General features: G+C 37.4%; 2 protein-coding genes across 4 annotated transcripts in view; both read left to right on the top strand.

The window, feature by feature from the left end:
• LOC134814034 (poly [ADP-ribose] polymerase tankyrase-2-like) overlaps positions 1-21,845 on the top strand; it is a 40,857-nt gene extending 19,012 nt beyond the window's left edge. For 2 of the 3 annotated variants that reach the window (XM_063822011.1, XM_063822010.1), the window contains 5 exons: positions 379-514; positions 775-851; positions 1,022-1,123; positions 1,247-1,346; positions 21,112-21,845. In XM_063822011.1, the coding sequence (XP_063678081.1) occupies positions 379-514; positions 775-851; positions 1,022-1,123; positions 1,247-1,346; positions 21,112-21,769 (1,073 nt within the window). In that variant the 3' untranslated portion in view covers positions 21,770-21,845. The remainder of the gene's footprint in view (positions 1-378; positions 515-774; positions 852-1,021; positions 1,124-1,246; positions 1,347-21,111) is intronic. The other variant, XM_063822012.1, reaches the window with a different exon arrangement.
• On the top strand, positions 17,100-19,606 carry LOC134814032 (transient receptor potential cation channel subfamily A member 1 homolog). Its single transcript, XM_063822008.1, has one exon. The coding sequence runs from the start codon at positions 17,100-17,102 to the stop codon at positions 19,512-19,514; it is 2,415 nt and encodes an 804-aa protein (XP_063678078.1). The 3' UTR covers positions 19,515-19,606.
• Positions 21,846-22,220: the final 375 nt, after the last annotated feature.

The following is a 22,220-nucleotide window of genomic DNA, read 5'->3' as shown; positions in this document are numbered from 1 at the left end:
GTTAGTAGATTGATAATTTAGAAGTTTTGGGGATTTAAATTTGTCGACTCAAGATATTTACTTAGGCATGTCATGGGAATTTTTCACTTCTCCAATAGTAATACAATTTTCTGTCACAGTTTGTGTAAGTCTTCACGCCGAATGCATTTCTTATGTATTTCAGCAGCTTGTGTTGTTGCGCGCCACCTAATTGATTATTAATTCGCGCGCATTATTTGACATTGACTGTCCATATTGATTGATTTGAGTGTTATTAAATGAAATTATATTTTAACAGATTGATCCTTGATTATAAGAATAAGCATTTAATCTAAATTACTAAGCTCATTCGGCTTTTTCATAGTTGGTAACCATAGCGATTAAACTCTGGCACTCCAGTAAACAAAGCACCCGGGATAAGACTGTCAGTAGAATACAGTGAGGACACGAGCTTGTTAAAGATAAGGGTGTGGTCAGTACAGTATGTCACAATACCGGGCAGCATCGCTACCAGCAACTCAACCACTCATGTTCGGTGGGTATTTATCGTTAACAACTACACGATATCAATACCATGATTAATGTAAGGAGGGTCATTTATTTAATTATCGTTCATTTATTTATTTAATGTATCGTCAAGAACTGAATCATGGTATAAGGAGTTATCCCAAATTGATGACGAAGTGAAAGAGTATTTATTATTTTATCAAGATATTCCATGTTCTGTTGTGATGACAGTAATAGTACCAATCAATGACTAACGATCGTATTAATTTTAATTCATATTTGTTTCAGGTGTTGTGTGTTTCCTGGAACTAAAATATGGAGTAAAACTGAAGATATTCCCATCGAAAAATATCTTCCAAGCAAAGGTAAGCCTCGCAAACAAAATAAGTAAATGGAGAATGGGTTATTTTGACCACAGATTTTTGTATTCGTGCTTTAAAGAGATCCGTGAAATCAATTAAAGGTTCTCGAAGCACGTTGTCACAAAAGAGGTAACTAAGTGATGTTAAATATGTGACCAGTAACTGTTGTACAGATGCTGAAAGTGGTGTTCAGAGTAAAGGTACGAACTTTGACCAGCCTCTGACGCTGCAGTCCGTTCCCATGGACAGAAAGATGACCTTCAAATCAATCTCAGGTTTCTGAACCTAAACATTCTTTGTCACCATTATTTTGATTTTTGTAATTGCTGTAATTCTGTATCATTTGATGAAAATTTTAAATCATTTGTTCACTATCCGTTTATCAATTTCTCCGACAGAAAGTGAGTTGGGAGATAAAAACCTGGAGATTGTCCTCTGCTGTAAAACGCCCACTAAAATATCAAGCAAAGTTCATCACATGGCCAAACTCTTCCTCAAGTGAGTTTTACTTTGGATTTGTTTGGAGACTATAATAAAATTAAACATTTCATTACCATCGCCTCAATCTAAAACATTACACTTTAATAAAACAAATATTTTAATAAAACAAATATTTATTTTTACGGCACAATCAAACAATATCAATAATAAATAAATCAGGGGAGGTTTGAAGAGGTTTCAAGTGCCGAAGGCCACTGCTTATCTTTAGGATTTGAGAGTGACCTGTGCTTGAAACCCCCTCAACCATCCACTACGTCAATATACTAATTACAGTATACAAATATAGAAAAATATAATAATCTTAAATTACTTATTGGTTTAGTTTGGTGACAAAGGAGAGCCCAGTTGAGTTTTAGTTTAGCTTTAGGTTTTGAATCACAGTTTAAAAGGTTAGCCATGTTTCATGGCAGAGAGAGATATCATGTGTGCATAGCCGTACCGGATGTAGAGTTTGAGATATAATATAGATTAGTTACCATGTATTAGGGTCATCTCGATTTTGGAGGGATAGCAAGTGCTTTTTAAGGTTAGATTTAATAACACCTGACGAAGCTGATAAGTCTGAATTCTTGGAAGAACCCGGGATTATCAACCCATCTACATTAGCATCACATATTTCGAATACATAGGGGCTGAGGTCATTCCAAATTTTCGTAGAGGTGTACAAAAAGTTTTGTTGGGAGATATCTAACCTCAGTAATGGGACAATCAGACGAAGTTTTTCATTTCTAGGACAGAACTTGAAAAGATCTTTAATCGACTGGGGGACATCAAATTTAAGAATTTTGAATAATTCCATAAATGTATGGTACATGTGCAGATTCTCCAGGTTCATAATTTTCTGCTCGGTGAATAGCGGTTTAGTGTGTTCAAGACAGTAGTTCTTGCTAGCCATATGTTCGTTATAAGTTCTTGAACGTGCACAGGTTAAATAGTATTCTTTATGATCAAAATTGGGAATGTTACCAAATAGCAGTCTTATACATCGTTTTTGAATTGCAAAGATTTTATTCAGCTTATGTTTAGGGATCCCACCCCAGCAACTTATACAATAGCTAAGATGTGACATAAAAAGAGCATTGTATAGTTTCAAATATTCAGATTTGGGAATGAATTTGCAAATTCTCTTAATCGATACAATACTGGAGTTCAGCTTTAAAGATAAATGATTAAGATGTGGTTCCCAGCTTAGCTGTTCGTCTATTATCACCCCAAGAAACTTTGTACATTGAACTTTTTCTAGCTTTTTGCCATCTATTAAAATCGTTAGATTCCTGTTAAAGGGCCGTGTTCTGGCACAGGTCTGTGTTGCTCTTGACAAACCTGGCTGAAAATGCATATAACAACTTTTCCCTGCATTTATATGTAATACTGATATCTGGATATTATCCGGTTGGAAGAGACAAGGACAAGTGAAACAAGGAAGTTAGGAGTAAGGGCAAATTTTCGGCGTCAACGCCATCTTCAGGCTAAAATTGTTATAAATGTTAGTATATAATAAATGCTTCTATACTAGTTAAAATGCTAAATTAAAATTACACACACTGAATACAGGTTACATCAAATGGTATTATAATACATTACATTGAAAATAGTGATGTACACACGTTTTACACTCTGTCCAAGTACATAATATCTACTGAACAGCAGGGTCGTGTGCTATTTGTTTAAATTTGTCTTTGAATATGTTGTAAAAGAAATCCCTTAAGCTTCTCGCACTCTTCTTTGTTATTGATACTAGGTTTAAATAAATTAATGTAGTAAGCTTCTGTCACTTTACGTTTAATGGTGCTATATAAGTTAATTTCTAAAATATCGAAGGAAATATCTGGTTCTATGTTATCGTGAAACTCTGAATAATGAGCAGCCAACGCATTATCAGGATAGGTTAAAGGCCTGTTGACTGCTCTTCGATGCTCTGAAAATCTATCGTGTGCTGTTCTACTCGTTTCCCCTATATATAGCTCTTGACATAATTTACACGTAACTTTGTATATGACACATTTTGGTTTGCAGTCGTGATTTGTTGTGATGAGTGGACATATGATACAGTTTGGTATGGTGCAGTGTGGTTTGTCGTGTGGTCGTGATGAACATAAGATCTCTGAGAGTTTCTTACCTGGTGTGAATATGAATTTGACCGGTAAGTTGTGTGAGAGGGCAAATTGAGTGACTTCTTTGGAAAATGGCTCGTTGATGAATGGTAGAGTGCATGTTACGTGGTCGGTATCTTGTATGTTTGATGATGAAGGGTTATGACGTGTTGTAGGTGAGAGAGGGTGAAGTCGTCCTGTTTTGTTTATACGTCGTGGGTCTTGGTAACCGTTGTTGACCAACAAGTTGTCTACTATCTTCATAGACTCTTCTTTATACTCTGGTGTTGATGAGCAAAAAGCAGCCGTTTTGTAGAAGTTCTTGATGGTTGCTACTTTAGTTCCCTCATTGTGGTGGCTGTTGGCGTGCAGTGTGATATTCTTTTTCTGCTTCTTTCTGTAGAATTTGTGATGTAGTGTTCCCTGTTCGTCGATCTTTATCTGGGTGTCGAGGAATGGGGTGAAATCCTGACGGCTTTCCGGATAGTCAATTTCCCATTTGAGCAACTGGTCTGGGTCCTCGTTTGAGATGGACTCCACTATCCTCAGAGCTTCTTCTTTGGAGCTGGCTAGACTCCCGGCATCATCCACGTATCTCCGGTAGAATGAGACGTGTAAATCAGTGTAAATCGATCTTCTCTCGAACATATATACTCGTACTATCGCTCCTATTGGTGATGGTTGGCACCCCATGAATAGACCAATTTTCTGAAGGTAGAGTCTTGAGTGATATGTAAAGTATGAGTTGGTGAAGACGAATTCAAGGATCTTGTGGATGTGCGTGAGTGTTAGACCCCAGGTGTCGAGGTCTTCCCAATGTTCTTCGGTGAGTGTAATGAGGTCTTGAATGCAGCCACTGATGTTGATGTTTGTGTACAGTGCTGTGACGTCAGCTGTGAAGAATGAGAGACCTGAGAGTTGTTGATGTGACATGTTTTGAAGCTCTTCTAGGTGAGTGTGTATATTGCTCAGGTGAGATGGAACATGATTAAGCAGAGGAGATAGAATAGATTTAACAATCCAAGCAAGCTTCTCAGAAGGGGAATTTATACAAGACACAATTGGACGTATTTTACAATTAGAAATAATATCTACATCTGAAACTAAGACATTACAATCAAATTTATGAGTTTTCTGTATTAAATAAATAGTCGGTAGTTGGGTATTATGTGATTTAAATAAGTCTACTGTTTTGCTGTCATAATTACACATCCTACTTATCTCTGTCCATAACACATTACTCTCAGTCTCTAGTCTCTCAGTAACCCTGTTGATGAGGCGGCTGTAGGAGACTTCTGAGGGGTTTGCTATTGGTTGGATCCGATTTTGTCGCGTGGTGGTAGGTGCAACGTAGGTGTACGCTTCTTGCGAGGTCATGTCTGACAGATGTTTCTGCGTAATCTGCTGTTGTACTCCACTGCTCATAATCACAAACTCACCCCCCTTGTCGCTTCTCGAGAAGTGGAGTTCTTCTTTTCTTGCAATCAAGGATTTGAGTCCCTCCCGTTGTTTTGCTGTTAGGTTAGAGGGTACTTTACTGTGTTCTAATCTGGTGTTAATGATGTAACACAGTTGGCGGAGGTGATGTTCCATGGCGAGGTTGGTGGTGGGTGGAGCACCAGCAAATAAATTATATACCCACTCACTGAATCAGTGCATTGATGACTTATATTATAAGATCGATAATTGTAAACAAAACATTTATTTGTTAAAATGTAGACTGTCTGGGAGACCAGAGTTTTATGAGATATGTCAAATGTTTAGTGATAACAACCACGATGTTAAGGAGTCATCTAAACAGAGATTGATTCATAAGTTTAATGCTCTCAGTACTCCCACCCACACCTATCAGTCTAATGTGTCACACGACTCCACCTCTACCATCGAGCCACCTAGCAGCAAAGTATCTGCGGTAGGCGTTGTCCTCAACGAGAATGAGACTAACGTCCTCAGCTTAGGCCCCAAGTTCGCCCTAGCACCCCGAGTAGATGAACGCCTCAAGAAAGATGTGCAGATCAGCCTTGCTCAGACCGCCTACCGGCTCCGCTGGAAAACCTGTTTTTCAGATGAGATCCCAGATGATACATGCCCGACCAGCTTCGCATTTATTAAGTCGAAAAACGTGCCATTTCAACGACCGTTTGCTGGTGCTCCACCCACCACCAACCTCGCCATGGAACATCACCTCCGCCAACTGTGTTACATCATTAACACCAGATTAGAACACAGTAAAGTACCCTCTAACCTAACAGCAAAACAACGGGAGGGACTCAAATCCTTGATTGCAAGAAAAGAAGAACTCCACTTCTCGAGAAGCGACAAGGGGGGTGAGTTTGTGATTATGAGCAGTGGAGTACAACAGCAGATTACGCAGAAACATCTGTCAGACATGACCTCGCAAGAAGCGTACACCTACGTTGCACCTACCACCACGCGACAAAATCGGATCCAACCAATAGCAAACCCCTCAGAAGTCTCCTACAGCCGCCTCATCAACAGGGTTACTGAGAGACTAGAGACTGAGAGTAATGTGTTATGGACAGAGATAAGTAGGATGTGTAATTATGACAGCAAAACAGTAGACTTATTTAAATCACATAATACCCAACTACCGACTATTTATTTAATACAGAAAACTCATAAATTTGATTGTAATGTCTTAGTTTCAGATGTAGATATTATTTCTAATTGTAAAATACGTCCAATTGTGTCTTGTATAAATTCCCCTTCTGAGAAGCTTGCTTGGATTGTTAAATCTATTCTATCTCCTCTGCTTAATCATGTTCCATCTCACCTGAGCAATATACACACTCACCTAGAAGAGCTTCAAAACATGTCACATCAACAACTCTCAGGTCTCTCATTCTTCACAGCTGACGTCACAGCACTGTACACAAACATCAACATCAGTGGCTGCATTCAAGACCTCATTACACTCACCGAAGAACATTGGGAAGACCTCGACACCTGGGGTCTAACACTCACGCACATCCACAAGATCCTTGAATTCGTCTTCACCAACTCATACTTTACATATCACTCAAGACTCTACCTTCAGAAAATTGGTCTATTCATGGGGTGCCAACCATCACCAATAGGAGCGATAGTACGAGTATATATGTTCGAGAGAAGATCGATTTACACTGATTTACACGTCTCATTCTACCGGAGATACGTGGATGATGCCGGGAGTCTAGCCAGCTCCAAAGAAGAAGCTCTGAGGATAGTGGAGTCCATCTCAAACGAGGACCCAGACCAGTTGCTCAAATGGGAAATTGACTATCCGGAAAGCCGTCAGGATTTCACCCCATTCCTCGACACCCAGATAAAGATCGACGAACAGGGAACACTACACCACAAATTCTACAGAAAGAAGCAGAAAAAGAATATCACACTGCACGCCAACAGCCACCACAATGAGGGAACTAAAGTAGCAACCATCAAGAACTTCTACAAAACGGCTGCTTTTTGCTCATCAACACCAGAGTATAAAGAAGAGTCTATGAAGATAGTAGACAACTTGTTGGTCAACAACGGTTACCAAGACCCACGACGTATAAACAAAACAGGACGACTTCACCCTCTCTCACCTACAACACGTCATAACCCTTCATCATCAAACATACAAGATACCGACCACGTAACATGCACTCTACCATTCATCAACGAGCCATTTTCCAAAGAAGTCACTCAATTTGCCCTCTCACACAACTTACCGGTCAAATTCATATTCACACCAGGTAAGAAACTCTCAGAGATCTTATGTTCATCACGACCACACGACAAACCACACTGCACCATACCAAACTGTATCATATGTCCACTCATCACAACAAATCACGACTGCAAACCAAAATGTGTCATATACAAAGTTACGTGTAAATTATGTCAAGAGCTATATATAGGGGAAACGAGTAGAACAGCACACGATAGATTTTCAGAGCATCGAAGAGCAGTCAACAGGCCTTTAACCTATCCTGATAATGCGTTGGCTGCTCATTATTCAGAGTTTCACGATAACATAGAACCAGATATTTCCTTCGATATTTTAGAAATTAACTTATATAGCACCATTAAACGTAAAGTGACAGAAGCTTACTACATTAATTTATTTAAACCTAGTATCAATAACAAAGAAGAGTGCGAGAAGCTTAAGGGATTTCTTTTACAACATATTCAAAGACAAATTTAAACAAATAGCACACGACCCTGCTGTTCAGTAGATATTATGTACTTGGACAGAGTGTAAAACGTGTGTACATCACTATTTTCAATGTAATGTATTATAATACCATTTGATGTAACCTGTATTCAGTGTGTGTAATTTTAATTTAGCATTTTAACTAGTATAGAAGCATTTATTATATACTAACATTTATAACAATTTTAGCCTGAAGATGGCGTTGACGCCGAAAATTTGCCCTTACTCCTAACTTCCTTGTTTCACTTGTCCTTGTCTCTTCCAACCGGATAATATCCAGATATCAGTATTTCAATCATGAGACTAATAAACAGCGAACTACTCCGTTATTTGATATTTATATGTAACTTGTTAGACTCCATATAGTTACTGACTTGTTTCATTACATGATTAGCTTTTTCAAAAGCTTCCTTTGAATCAAAGTACAATATACATTATACATTATACATTATACATTATACATTATACATTATACATTATACATTATACATTATACATTATACATTATACATTATACATTATACATTATACATTATACATTATACATTATACATTATACATTATACATTATACATTATACATTATATATTATACATTATACATGGCTATTGGAGATTTAAAGGTGACTACTTTGCAGATGCTTCTTAGTAATTAAATTGAGCACAGAAACCACCGACACAAGCAAGATCAATGAAACAAATCTCAGAGACCATCTTGTAGCAATTTTGTCTCCTTACTCGCCAACCCCTGACTCCTGGTGTTACTATCCAGATATTACACAATCATTTATATCTTTACAACCCAAACAGTGTACGACTTAATCAGATTTCAGATATTTGTTGTTTCCTGGAGGGGGATATTCAAAACATATAAGTGATACGAAAGATTTTTATTTGTTGTTTGTTTGTTTTTATAGAACCCGTCCCCAATCTCGTATCGGAAAATGACTATAAACTCTAAAACTCAGGTCTGAGTGTGAACACGGGTGGTACCTGCTAGTGTATTCATTAAGCATTTAGAGTTCTGTAAAACTGCAGTAACAATTGTGCTAGAATATTTTTAGTATATAGGTACGATCGATATCAGGTCTAAAGACTAAATCCCTACATGCTTCCAAAATTTGTAATCTCCAACTTTCTGCACAATGTACTGGAATGTTTTGAAAAACAAAGATACAATGATACAGGGTGGGCCAAAAGTCAGTACCCATACGTTGGCCTTTATAGCTCAGTCACTGAGTGCCCAATTGAAACAATTATTTCTGGTATGACTTAGTACCACCACTTAATCAGATTTCAGATATTTAGGCACCTGAAATTGTTTAGGACTATTTTCGTACATACAATATTAACTATTATGTGTACAACTTTTCCGATATTTGATCTAATAAGAACATTAAGATTTCTTATATTTGGGTGGTAATTTTCGGGTACATCGTCGATTTTGAATTTTCAATTAAGGTTTGAACCTTTCACTTCTAGCACTTTATTAGCTGAGGTTGACAATGCTAATTTTCCGAACTTACCATTACGCTGGATACAACCATTTTTCTCTGAGCATTGCATATGGGAGTATGGGTCAACGTACGGTCGTTCGTGGCTAATGGTCAGAACTTCTGAACATGCTAGATTAATAGATGCTACAATTAAGTCACTATCGTCGATAACGCTGTTTTATGTTGACCGATATCCTCAAACTTCAATGAACGTGTCCATAAATGATACGATAGTTTGTAAGTAAGAAATGCTTTCAAAAATGTGTGTTAACCGTCGCAGCTATTCAGGTGTTATTCAGCTTTGTGCTCCTGTCTAATTCCTTCCGGGTTGATCAACGCCCCAGCAATCTTGACTAAGTGTCTGGAACTTTAGAATAAATCACATATTTTGATATTTTGATATGTATGAACTCGGATATAAGGCGTTCAATAAATGTTTATTCGGTGTTATAATTTCTATTTTTATCTAAAACTTAACTCCGTGCCAAACGGGAAGCTCCACGATCTGCAAACGAACTCATGACTTACTATCAGATCGTTGATATCGAGCAGAATAAATTCAATTATAATATAAAGCAGATCAAGACGTCACCGCAATTTATCGAGGACCGGAATTTTTCAAATAACTCCGCAACTCAAAAGTTCTTAACTTTCGTCTAATGACGAAATTGTTGCGTGTATATAAACCCAAGTACATATTTCGACGAGAGCTTACAGAACAGTCACTAACTGGTAGACAGCAGTGACTGATATTTAAGCAGCATCACACTGTTTTATTTGTCACAACATTTCTAAACGCATAAGGTAGTTTTTAAATTTTTTATCATGAGAAATGTTGTGTCTTAAATGCTGCTTTACCCATTTTCAGACGCAATTATTCAGAATACAATAGTTTGCGACCACGCTTATGAATTTTACGTTCATATTTAATTATATTTGCCTTGTAAGATTTCATATTTAAATTAATATTTATTTTCCTGTTATTCATTCTGTTGTTTACAACTAGGAGCCAACTGGGAGCCGATTGTACATTTGGTTCGTTCACTGATCTGCTTTCATTTTCGATATCTTGCTCTGTCGAACTTGTTTATTGAACAATCAGGAGTCATTTATAAGATTGTTAAAAAATAAGCTGTCACAATTATATTGACAAGAATATAAAATTTCATCTAACAACCGAAACTGTAACTGTAAGTGCCACACTGTGGTCCACACTGACACGCTAGAAGTATCCCAGTTTGTTTTAGTTATCATAGGATTTGATGACCATTATAGAGTTCAACTAATATATTATCATAATTCACACTTTCTATGGTACACCCTGTACATAGCTATTGGAGATTTAAAGGTGACTACTTTTCAGATGCTTCTTAGTAAAAATCTCATTTAAAATGCCACACTCGGTGGTTTCTGTGCTCATTTTAATTGTGATTCAGATTAGTATACTAATCTGAATCACAATTAAAATGAGCACAGAAACCACCGACACAAGCAAGACCAATGAAACAAATCTCAGAGATCATCTTGTACTTTGTAGCAATTTTGTCTCCTCGCCGACCCCTGACTCCTGAGTCCTGGTGTTACTATCCAGATATTACACAATCATTTATATCTTTACAACCCAAACGATACGTGGCTAGCACTCACATTAGCCTCATAGAAAATAAGATTACACACATTCTTTCCTTTTACAGTGTTTTAATGTGTTTACTTTGAATACTCTCATGCTTTTTAGAGTTTATTGTCAGGCAGCCAACGCGTTAGCCATTATACGAAACACCTAATTATATCAATAGAACGCGGTTAGTTTTACATACGTTTCTCTGCATCATTTAAAGATTTAGGATCTTCAAATGCAATTTATAAAGTTCATTTACTTCCATGTTATTACCTTGTTTGCAATGTATTTTTTCGTGTTCAGCGCCTTAAGTTTAGCTTATTACTCTTTTTAATCCTTATAGTTGTTCAATCCTTTAAATGATTAGCCTATTTCAGTGATATCAAATGATGGAGTAGTTCGCTGTTTATTAGTCTCATGATTGAAATACATTCCTAACTTCCCGTTTCATTGTCCTTGTCTCTTCCAACCGGATATTATCCAACTATCAGTATTTCAGTGATGTCATAACTGAAGTATTTTAATCAAATAAGACACAATAACAGTGTACGACTTAATCAGATTTCAGAGAGATTCGTAGATTCCTCTACTGGGTCATCGAATAGTTCGACCGCCCTTGCAGCATCGCTGCTGCCTTATTCATACTCCAGTCCAGCAAAGAATTTGTTTGTTTGTTTGTTTATAGAACCCGTCCCCAACCTCGTATCGGAAAATGACTAAACTCTAAAACTCACCTGTCTGAGTGTGAATACGGGTGGTACCTGCAAGTCTGTTCATTAAACATTTAGAGTTCTGTAAAACTGCAGTTACAATTGTGCTAAGAGTATTTTTAGTATATACGATCGATATCAGGTCTAAATCCCTACATGCTTCCAAAATCTCCGCTTCAATTACCGCTTAATTTTACCAGATTAGATATGTTTGTCATCAATTAATTTACGTTACCTAATAATTCACTTTAAACGGTATTACTCAAAGAACCTGGTTACATTTTCGGCTGTTTCTACACTTGTGAAACACACATTCTCTCCACGCGAGTATCGATATAAATTATACGAGAAATAGGAAGTTCAGTTCTTTTGCAATAGTCAAAACGCGACAACTAGCGCTGGATGGCGACAACTAGCGCTATCCAGCGCTAGTTGTCGCCATCCAGCGCTAGTTGTCGCTATCCAGCGCTGGATAACGCTGGCCAGCGCAAAATATATATGTTCGATAATTGTCGCTATCCAGCGCTAGTTGTCGCCATCCAGCGCTAGTTGTCGCTATCCAGCGCTAGTTATCGAACTGTTTTCTGCGATGGCCAGTTGCGCTGGCCATCGCAAACTATCACGTGCGACAGTGTCGCATAGCCAGCGACAACTAGCGCTGGATAGCGACAACTAGCGCTGGATGGCGACAACTAGCGCTGGATGGCGACAACTAGCGCTGGATAGCGACAATTATCGAACATATATATTTTGCGTTGGCCAGCGTTATCCAGCGCTGGATAGCGACAACTAGCGCTGGATGGCGACAACTAGCGCTGGATAGCGCTAGTTGTCGCCATCCAGGGCTAGTTGTCGCGTTTTGACTATCGCAAAAGAACCGGAAGTTCCTCTAAAATAATTATTACCTATTTAATTCTTTAATTCGCGTTTTTGACCAAATTTTGGGCACTAAAATTCTTTCTTATTCCTTGGCCAATTTTTATTTTTTAATGCTGATTTGAAGGCCATTAAAGCATTTGAATCAGTCAAAAACGTTTAAGCTGTGTATCTTTTACGGTTTTCGCGGAAAGTTGATGCCGTGGTGTCAGTAAATTGGCACGGATATATTTAAATAAACATATAATAAATATTAAATAGTTGCAGTTGCTTGGTTTCCCAAAGAGAGTGCTCGACTGCAGTTAAGCAGGAGCATTATAATTCGAACAATTGAAACAAATCAAATTGGCGGGCAAACGATCCGTTTTATGTATAAACATAATACGGGTATTGGCCTTACAAAATGACACGAAAAAGGAGATGGCTCTGGAATGCACAAAAATGAGTTTTGTTCATGTTTTATTATCCAGATAGGTAGTTCAACAGGTATATTTTTCTTCCCGGGGGTTGATTTGATTGAAAAACCGTAAATTTTGCGATAAAAATTGTCATCTTTGAAATCTTCCAAAAAAACATGCCTTACAAAATGACAATTTCGTCACGGCTGTCATTTTTTAACAGCAGCCTATAGAAATTTGATTTCACCTAGGACAGTTAGATAAATATAATAGATTGAAGATTAGAATAGCTTTTACAGGAAAAAGGATGATTGAAAAAAGTTGGGCAATTTCGCGTGAGATAGTGCCTTACAAAATGACAACCCAAAACGGCATCACTTCAAATCCGATTTGGGAAAAAGTTTCATTATTCTTTCACGTGTCTTACTGTTAGATATATATGTTGTTTATATTATACCAGTTCTGTTTTTACCAGAATATATTAAAAAAGGAACATTTTTTATACTTTGAAAAAATTTTAAAAATGTCATTTTGTGAGGCGTTAAAATCATTTTTTGTTTTCATACTTGAACACAGTATTTGGTTATATTTGATATTTTCTATGACTGGATAGATCACTTTTCAGTGTTTAGTTAACGTTTGACATGTTTTAGGAGTTGTTATTACTCTCTGCTTTCACAAAATAGAAGCTTTATTTCGTTGAGTTTTGAAATCAGAGTTTGAAATCAAAGAGTTTGAAATCAAAGTTTTGATATCAGAACTGCACTCTTTTAATGCTACTTGATTGTTAACTGTCAGATTATGATTATTTTTAACTCCTTCTTGTATTGACTGTTTCTGATCCATTTTAGATGATGAAAGTAATTCAATCTGAAACATTGTCATTTTGTAAGGCTTTTCAGTGTCATTTTGTGAGGCATTTTGATCAAAATTGATGATCAAACAAACACATTTAGGCTCGTCATAAGCTTACTGGGTTTAAGAATACCAATAATTAGGCAAGGGGCATCCAATATAAATATGCCATCTTTGTATCATAAAATAAAACTGTCATTTTGTGAGGCATAACACTGTCATTTTGTGAGGCTAGGTCATTTTTTGTCATTTCTTCTACCAAAGTCACTAAATCAGTTTTTTTATTTGACCAGAGTAGTCTTTGATTGACATAAGTCATGGTAGTACCTGGTTTTCTGGGGTTAAATTCTAAACTTTGGTCTCCATTCTGGGTAACAATTAGTCGGGGCAATGACTGAACAGCAAAAACGTCCATATTTATGTAAGAAATATAGATTCTATGTCATTATCATTCCTTGGGAAGTGTTAATTAATGCTTTTTCTTTCATACAGTAAAAGGAATAGGGTTCAATGTATAGGGAACCTAAGCTACAGCATGGTCTATGTGGGCTGTCATTTTGTGAGGCCTGTCATTTTGTAAGGCCGATACCCGTATATATATATATCAAACCAACCTTGATGATTTGAGCCATACTGATGAGTCCTAATAGGACGAAACACTGTGTCTATGGATATATATATATATATTTTGTAGCTGTACTCCTACACATTAAAAGTCGGTGTTGATTAGATCTTCGAAATAAGTCTTTGCATCATTTTATTAAACATCGTTATCTGAGATAAAATTGTTCTAAAAGCAACTGGAATATTCACAAATCTTTAAAATAACTTACAAACTAGGAAAGGAAAACAAGTCTTAGGAAGACGTACAAAACTATGTGACTTAAAACGGTACAAAACTAAAATATACTGAGTAATAATCAAACGAAAAGAATGGCTGCATACATTTTATCTAATCTATTAAAGATTAGTTTCTCGGAAAAAGCTAGATTTCTCTGAATCAAGCAGTAAAAATATATAAATAGTAATGAATATAACACGTCTCTGATAGCAATATTGTAAACTAAACACGGGTTAATAGGCTGAGATCATGTCAAATAAAATAAATAAACTAAACACTAAGCTCCAGCGGATTTAAAAAGGATGTGGTTACTATCGAGGGTGTTCATACCCCCATAACGCTCAAGGGTTTTCAATTGGGTCTGGTAGAACCCCTCTCTAGCTTCCATGGCCTTTTCCCTATCTGCTTGACTTATTTCAGGTTTAAATTCAAGAGCGTCCACTATGATAACAGAAAGGTGCGTACTAAGTGAAGAGTTATATAAGGCTACTGAACTAAAATCTAAATCATGATCAATATCTAAAAAGTGATTTACTAACTTACAACTTCTGATACCTTTCTTAATGTGGCTCTTATGATTAGAAAATCTCTTAGGGAGATTAGAAGTAGTATATCCTACATACGACTGTTTACAAGTTCTACACTCCATTAAATAAATAAGGTTATTACTCTGACAAGTTATATATTTAGTAATAGGGAAAACTTGTTTAGAATGGTGACTACTAAATTTGGAACAAGGGGACAGGAAACTTTGCTTACAAACATAGCATTTTCCACAGGCATGGCACCCTGCGTTGTCAGCCTCCCGAACAGCCGGCAATATTGCAGCGTCTGGTTCAAGAAATTGACTAGCAGTGGCTTCTCCATCTCTATCACTGCTTACAGTTCCACTAGCACGATACTTATTGTGTACAAGCATGCCACCGATAGTTTGATTCTTTCGGTGACTTACAAATACACTGTCAGCACGTACTAGCTTCTTCAAGGCTGGATCGAGATTAAGAAGGTGCTTATACTTGTGAATAATGCTCCCCATGTTGGGAAGTGCTGGATTCTGATCCATCACCATGGGTATTAGACAAGTAGTCGTCTCATCCTTATTTTTAGGGGCATACAAGTTTTTCCTATTGGTTATATCACTAAATTTGTTGAAAGCATCGTCTACAATACTAGAATGGTAACCATATCGTCTCGCTTTATATATAGTAAGATAGTAAAGAAACATAATTGTGACACACTATTGTAGTTTGCTAAAAAGTCTCCTTCCATTGTCTGAGATATCTATTGTATAACCGGCCCTTGCTAGACCGCCTTTAACAAATTCAGCTATAGTGCACTTACACACTTACAGTTACACACAGTTGAATGTACCGGGTAGCATCACGGGGGGGGGGATCACTATTAACGTCATTGGATAGCGGCAGTATACATTACAACATCTTGTTTCTCAGCTGCTGATAGTCTTTTTCCGGGCCATTCTCTGAGCCACCGTTTAACTTAAAAGCTTTGTTCGATCTGCGCAGCACTCTTTGATTCCTTTTGACTCCTTAAATTGGAAACCTATTTTCATTTTCGGATATGTCTTGTTAGTTCATGATTTCTCAAAATTAATATTCTAAAATAACTTATCCAGCTCAAAATGGTCAACCAAAAGGCCGGGAGATGAGTGAAGACCCTGAAAAAGGAATAGAACTCCAGGTCAAAGATGGAGTTAATGTTTCCTATAAAGGTTTGAAGGAAGATTCCTCGGATGATGATTATGATGGGTATAACAGTGATTCATCAGATTCACCCCATGATGCTGTACCAGAACTACCAAAGGATTGGGAGCCCTTCAAGATACTGGTGAAGGGAAAGGACAAAGTAAAAAGAAAGTGGACTTCGCTACATCAAGTGATAAGTCGAATAAGTGATTTTGGTGATGATTTAAAACTATTTGATGCGGCCTTCACAGCACGTAATTTGAAGAAGTGGCTCGTATTTCAAGAGCCAAAGACGGGGATGACTCCAGTCCTCTTAGCGGTATCTAAAGGGAGACTTGATATACTTAAACGTTTAATTCCAAAAGACTTCAACCTTGATGAGGACGAGAACCTCAAAGTCAAAATCAAATCTCCAAATTTTCAGAGTAGAAGTGCGTTACATGAGGCCTGTATGCTTGGCAATGTTGACATCGTAGAGTTTCTATGTAAAGCAGGCTGGGAACCTAAAGATGTGGATGCTCATAATTGCAATGCAGTATTCTATGCAGCTGCCTACGGCCATCTTAAGGTCCTGAAGTTCTTGTTGTCTCTGTCTCCTGATAATGAAAGTAGGAGAATGCTTCTATATGAGCGCCACACGGATAGATACACCATACTGCACGGTGCTGTTTATTACAAAAGGCCCGATGACAGTGGACACGAGGATGAAGAAGGGGCCGAGCTAGATACGATCGAAAAAGAGCGGCTTAAACTTGTAATGTACTTAGTTGACGAAATTAAAACAATCGGGTCGCACGACTATGTCATGGATAAAGATAATAACCGAGAGATTACAGCACTATATCTAGCAGCCAAATTCGGTCATATTGAGTTAGTTAAGTACTTCATGACATTTCTTAAGGAAAACTTCCAAAAGGCATTCTTGGGAACGGTTATTGTAGGAACTTCAATGGTGTGATTATGTTGCATGATGCAGCTGAGCATAACAGGGTTGACGTAGTCAAGTATCTTTGTGAAGAGTCATTCCTCGGGGTGAAAAAGTATCTGTTAGACAAAGAAAATGTATGGGAGTCTATCCCTTTTAGCGGTGCTGCTTCAGGAAATGCAGTGGAAATAATGACAATTCTTTTAGAGTACGGTGAAAAGATGGGTATTGAAGCGAAGTTGATGATTATGTATCAAAACAAATACGGCTGGTCACCTCTTCATCACACCGCCATTAGAGGACATTTCGAGGCAACGAAATTCCTGTGTGATTATGTAAATAATTCGGAAATTTTGAATCTTAAAGCTGATTTGGCGAACCTGGCTATCCATTTTGCTGCTGTCGGAGGACACAATGAGGTTATAAAAATCATGCTTACGCTGGCCGATAAGACTGCAACCCTCCTAATCAATCGAAAAAACGGAAAGGCTACAACCCCGTTACATGAAGCAGCAGCAAGCGGCAAACCAGAAACAGTCCGGCTGTTCTTAGAAAATCCACAAGTCAGTTTGACCACGAAGTCATTTAACGGCGAAACAGTTTTGCATGCAGCTATAAGGTCAGGTAACCTGGAGTGTCTGAAGGAATTCAACAAAGTTAAAGACAAATTGTTTTTACCCTTAGATATTGCAACAAAAAAATGGGAGTACACTCCTCTTCATCTGGCTATTGCATTGCAGGAACCTGAAATGGCTCTTGAATGTTTGGATATGGAAGACGGAGCGGAAGATAAGAAACGCTCAGTAATAAATGTGTCTGAGAAGAGAGGTTATACTCCGCTTGCCCAAGCTGCCATTTATGGAAACAAGAAAGTTGTGGACAAAATCATGAGTAGAAATCGGGTGACATCATATAACAAGCATTTCCGATGCAATATCAAAAAAGAAAAGACTGATGGAAAGAAGTTTACTAGGGAGCAAAAAACCAAAAAAAAGAACTCTGATGGAAAATTTGCTTGGACTGTAAAAAGTGGAGAAAAACAGTTTCTTGCAGAAAATGAGTGTCCGATAAAATATCATCCAAGACCAAAACAAAAAAAACTACTTGATGATAGATCTCCGATAAATTGTCTCATTCTTAAAAACCCTGATAAGGTGATTGATACCCTAAACAATTGTTGGACTGATCACGTCTATGATGATGATGAACGAAAGACAAATATACAAAGAATACTTGACAAAGGCATGAGTTTTCTACAAGCGGCAGATGAAGAAAGAAAGGCATCCAATTTGAGAGTTATCGTTGACTTTGGCATGTTGGAAAAGTACGGAAGACCTGAAGATAATGAAAATAATGGTAAAGAAGAAGACCTCCTCAAAGCAGTTGGTCCGAAGTATGAACCCTTCGCTTACGCTGCTAATAAGTGTCCGCTCCAAATAATGCGAAGGTCCAAGAAAGCTGTTGAAATGTTGACTCATCCTGTGGTTAAATCCCTAGTTGATATCAAGTGGAACAACTTCGGTTTCAAATTTTTTGTCATCTTTGGCTTCATCCACTTTCTCTTTCTGTCCCTTCTAACTGGATTTACGTTCAAAATGCATTATGATATCTTCAAGAATTCTACATGGGAATGTAAAAGCCCTTACGGCGTTCAAATGCTCTCAGATCCTGACAACTGCTTTATAACCATATCTAAAAAGACGGAAGAGGCGGAAAAGTTAGGATATGTTTTACTAGCGCTGACAGCCTTCCTATCAATCTTCCAGCTTTTGCACATCTGGTCGAACAAGAACTTGGGCATCATCAGATACCATAAAGAAAAACTGTACTTGGCCAAGGACCTGTCTTACATCCTCACCTTGATATTTGTGTGCTCATCTCTCTTCTTAATGGAGGACAGGATCTCTACCGCACTTTGGCAGACTGGCGTGGCGGCAAATGTTTTTGCTTTCATAACCATTTTGATATACATGCAAGCTGTGCACTTCCTCAAACTTGGGCTGCACATAATCATGTTCCAAAAGATTGTGGTTAACTTCTTTAAAAGTATAGGCATTCTCTTTGTTCTCCTCATCATAGCTTTTGTGTGTGCATTTAGCGTTCTCTCCGTAGGAATTGATGGCAATTCCTACTTCGCAGGGTTAGGCTCGTGGTCGCCCTACTACAAAACCTTTACAATGGGGGTGTCTGGGGCGTCCTATTCCGATTATGATACTGGAAATGACCAAGCCATCCTGCAACTCAACGGCTATGTTTTGGTATTGATTTTATTTTCTGTCGTGATTCAGATTCTGTTCTTGAATCTTGCCACAGGATTAGCTATTGATGATGTACAGGAAATCAAAGCGAGTTCTAAAGCAGAGATGAATGGCATAAAGATTTGGCATATTTACAAGTATGAGCAGTTACTGTTGGGCTCTTGGGGGATTTTTCTCCTGCGGGCGGAATAAGCGGTTGTTCTTTCACCCCTTTCTTTGTTGGAGACTTACGACAGTTTGTGAGCATTTCAAAGTATGAATTCAACAAAGAATGTAGCACAGAGCAAATATCAAAAAACTGAACATTATTGACTAAACTTTGATTTTATTACTTTTTATCTATTATTAGTATTTTACCAAATTATTGTACTTGTTCAATTAAACCGAACAATATCAGAATTTATTGTGCATGAATACCTTTATTTATAATAGAATTATTTCTACGCGTATTTAGATTACATCTGAGAGTATGGATACAATTATATAGCATGAGTAGCACATGAATTTTTTATGGCAAATATTTTTTCTTGGAAAATTCCGCTTTTAAAATCTATGTTTAACGTTTTGTTGTTTGAGTTAAAACCATATTAATTTACTAAGAGGCGCTCAGCCTGTCATTCTGCCACAGCATGTTATGAACATTATAGCATGTAGTACATAATATTCATTAATATTGATATGTGAAACTGAAAAACTTTAAAAATCGAAAATGAATTTTTTATTTTATTAAATCATCCATCTTAAAATAAAATCATCATATAAGTTGTAAGTATTGCATTAAAAATTTAAAACTTAAAAAAGAAAACATTGCACGTTATAATTTATAATTCTATGATATTTCTATAAACAATCGTGACTTTACCTCACACCTCCTTTTATTCTCCGACCTATTATGCTAATATGCTAAATTTCTAAAATCATATATGACATATGAGATTATGAGAATTGAGACTGAATCATGAATACAAACATACAAACTAACAAGTAATCAATGAATTAAAACTATGAAAAGTATTCTACTCGATCACAGGCCCAACATATTAATGAGGAGTGTCACTGCACCATTGTGATGGACGACGGTCTCACCATTATTTACTTGTACGTAATATACGTAACTCTCATGTAGAAGGTCATTGTAACGTAACGCCGAGTACTAAAATTAATCTACATGGTGTCCCAGTGCTGACGATAAATTATCAACAAATCACTAAGAACTTCCTGAATCCTGATATATAACTGTTAAAAGAATAGTATCTGTAATTTGGTGAATGTATTCTACCACAATCTAATATTGCATCATCTCTGAAATCTTAATACTGTAGGATACTGATCTAAGGGCTAAGATACGAGTTAACTGTCGATCTGCATGGCGTTTCCTAATTTCCTTGTTTATTATAATACTATTATTATATATTAAATATTATATATTATTATACTAGCCACACAACAAGGATATCTACTGGTTTTACTAGTCTAGTGCTCTATGAGATAATTTTATTATGTAGTCAATAGTTAACCCATATCAAGTCTTACTTTGACTGAGTGCCTAATAGCTGCATTGCTGCAAGTAGCTGCTTTTTATGTACAAAAAGGCAGCGTCGTAGAACTACATTTTCATAGTGAAATCATGTGGTAGCTTTAACAATGCTGACAGTTACTAAGTGAGTATTATATATAAATTGCTATAGACATAGTTACGGTTGCTATAGTATATATATATATACTATAGTAACCGTAACTTTTCAACTCTCATTTCCGATCCCCATACTTTGACCACGCTCTATCCCAGGTGTGACGAAGCAGTGAACGTTGTCATGCCAAAATGGTTCCTGATGACAAGCTGCTCCTTCGAGAAGTCCTACCCCTCCACACAACGCGTTACATCACGTGACGTCATCACACCACGCGCTACACCACATGACGTCATCACACCACGCGCTACACCACATGACGTCATCACACCACGCGCTGTAGCGACCTCACATCAGAACGTGACGTCACGTGATAGTTCCAGCTCAAAATCACGTGATTCAACCCCTGACCTTCAGTTCTACAATCCGGTATTTGAAACACGACCTGCTTCAGCCGGAAGTGGTAGGCAGGATCCGCCTCTCCTTAGCTCTCCCTCCTTAGTGTCCACCTCCAGCAGTGTTGTGTCTGTTTGTAACATTAAAATCACAGAACCAATCAACTCTTCAGCACCTCCAATTAACAAAATATCCTCCTCAATTCCCATGAAGAATCCCTTCAGAAAGGACAGACATGATCGAAATCACGCGAAAGCTGTGACGTCACGTAACTGCATGACGTCACGCGATAAAAACTTCGAAACTAGACTTGAAATGGGGGAACTTGATTCAAAGAGCAAGGTTTTAGTTACTGATAAGATAGATAAGACTAGCAGGTCAAACTCGAAGTCGAATGGATTTATGAAAGAAACCGTGTGATATTTTTGTACTGAAAATATCTCAATTCTCGGTCAATTATTAACCATGAAATTATTATTATGTGGATTATTTTCGATTATAACTTTTATACTCCTTGCTTTAATCAAGCTGACACGTAGCATTCCATTTTCTGATCGGATTCTTGACAAGATCCTTGCAAGGATCTTGTCAAGAATCCGATCAGAAAATGGAATGTTACGTGTCAACGTAATATATCAACAATCCCGTGACCAATGGGTACTGGCCTGTAAAGTGCTTAAACGAAAAAGGTGAACGGAAAAGTCGACTATAAGTATAACGGGCTTTTTGTAAAGCTCGCCAAGGTCTTCCTGCACATAATAGTAATACAGTTCTGCATTCAGAACACTGAGCATATAATTTCGGTAGAAAACTACGTCAATCGAACAATCATATTAAATAAAAATGAAGCGACCAAATTCTATCTTCCCCG

Source organism: Bolinopsis microptera, chromosome 4, assembly GCF_026151205.1.
Source record: "Bolinopsis microptera isolate Bmic1 chromosome 4, MBARI_Bmic_1.0, whole genome shotgun sequence".
Taxonomy (NCBI): domain Eukaryota; kingdom Metazoa; phylum Ctenophora; class Tentaculata; order Lobata; family Bolinopsidae; genus Bolinopsis; species Bolinopsis microptera.
Note: the sequence above shows the minus strand (reverse complement) of the source record. Positions and strands in the feature narration are given on the sequence as shown.

Bases quoted from the DNA above. Each gene is read 5' to 3' on its own strand.
- LOC134814032 (XM_063822008.1), top strand. From the start codon at position 17,100: ATGTTGCATGATGCAGCTGAGCATAACAGGGTTGACGTAGTCAAGTAT.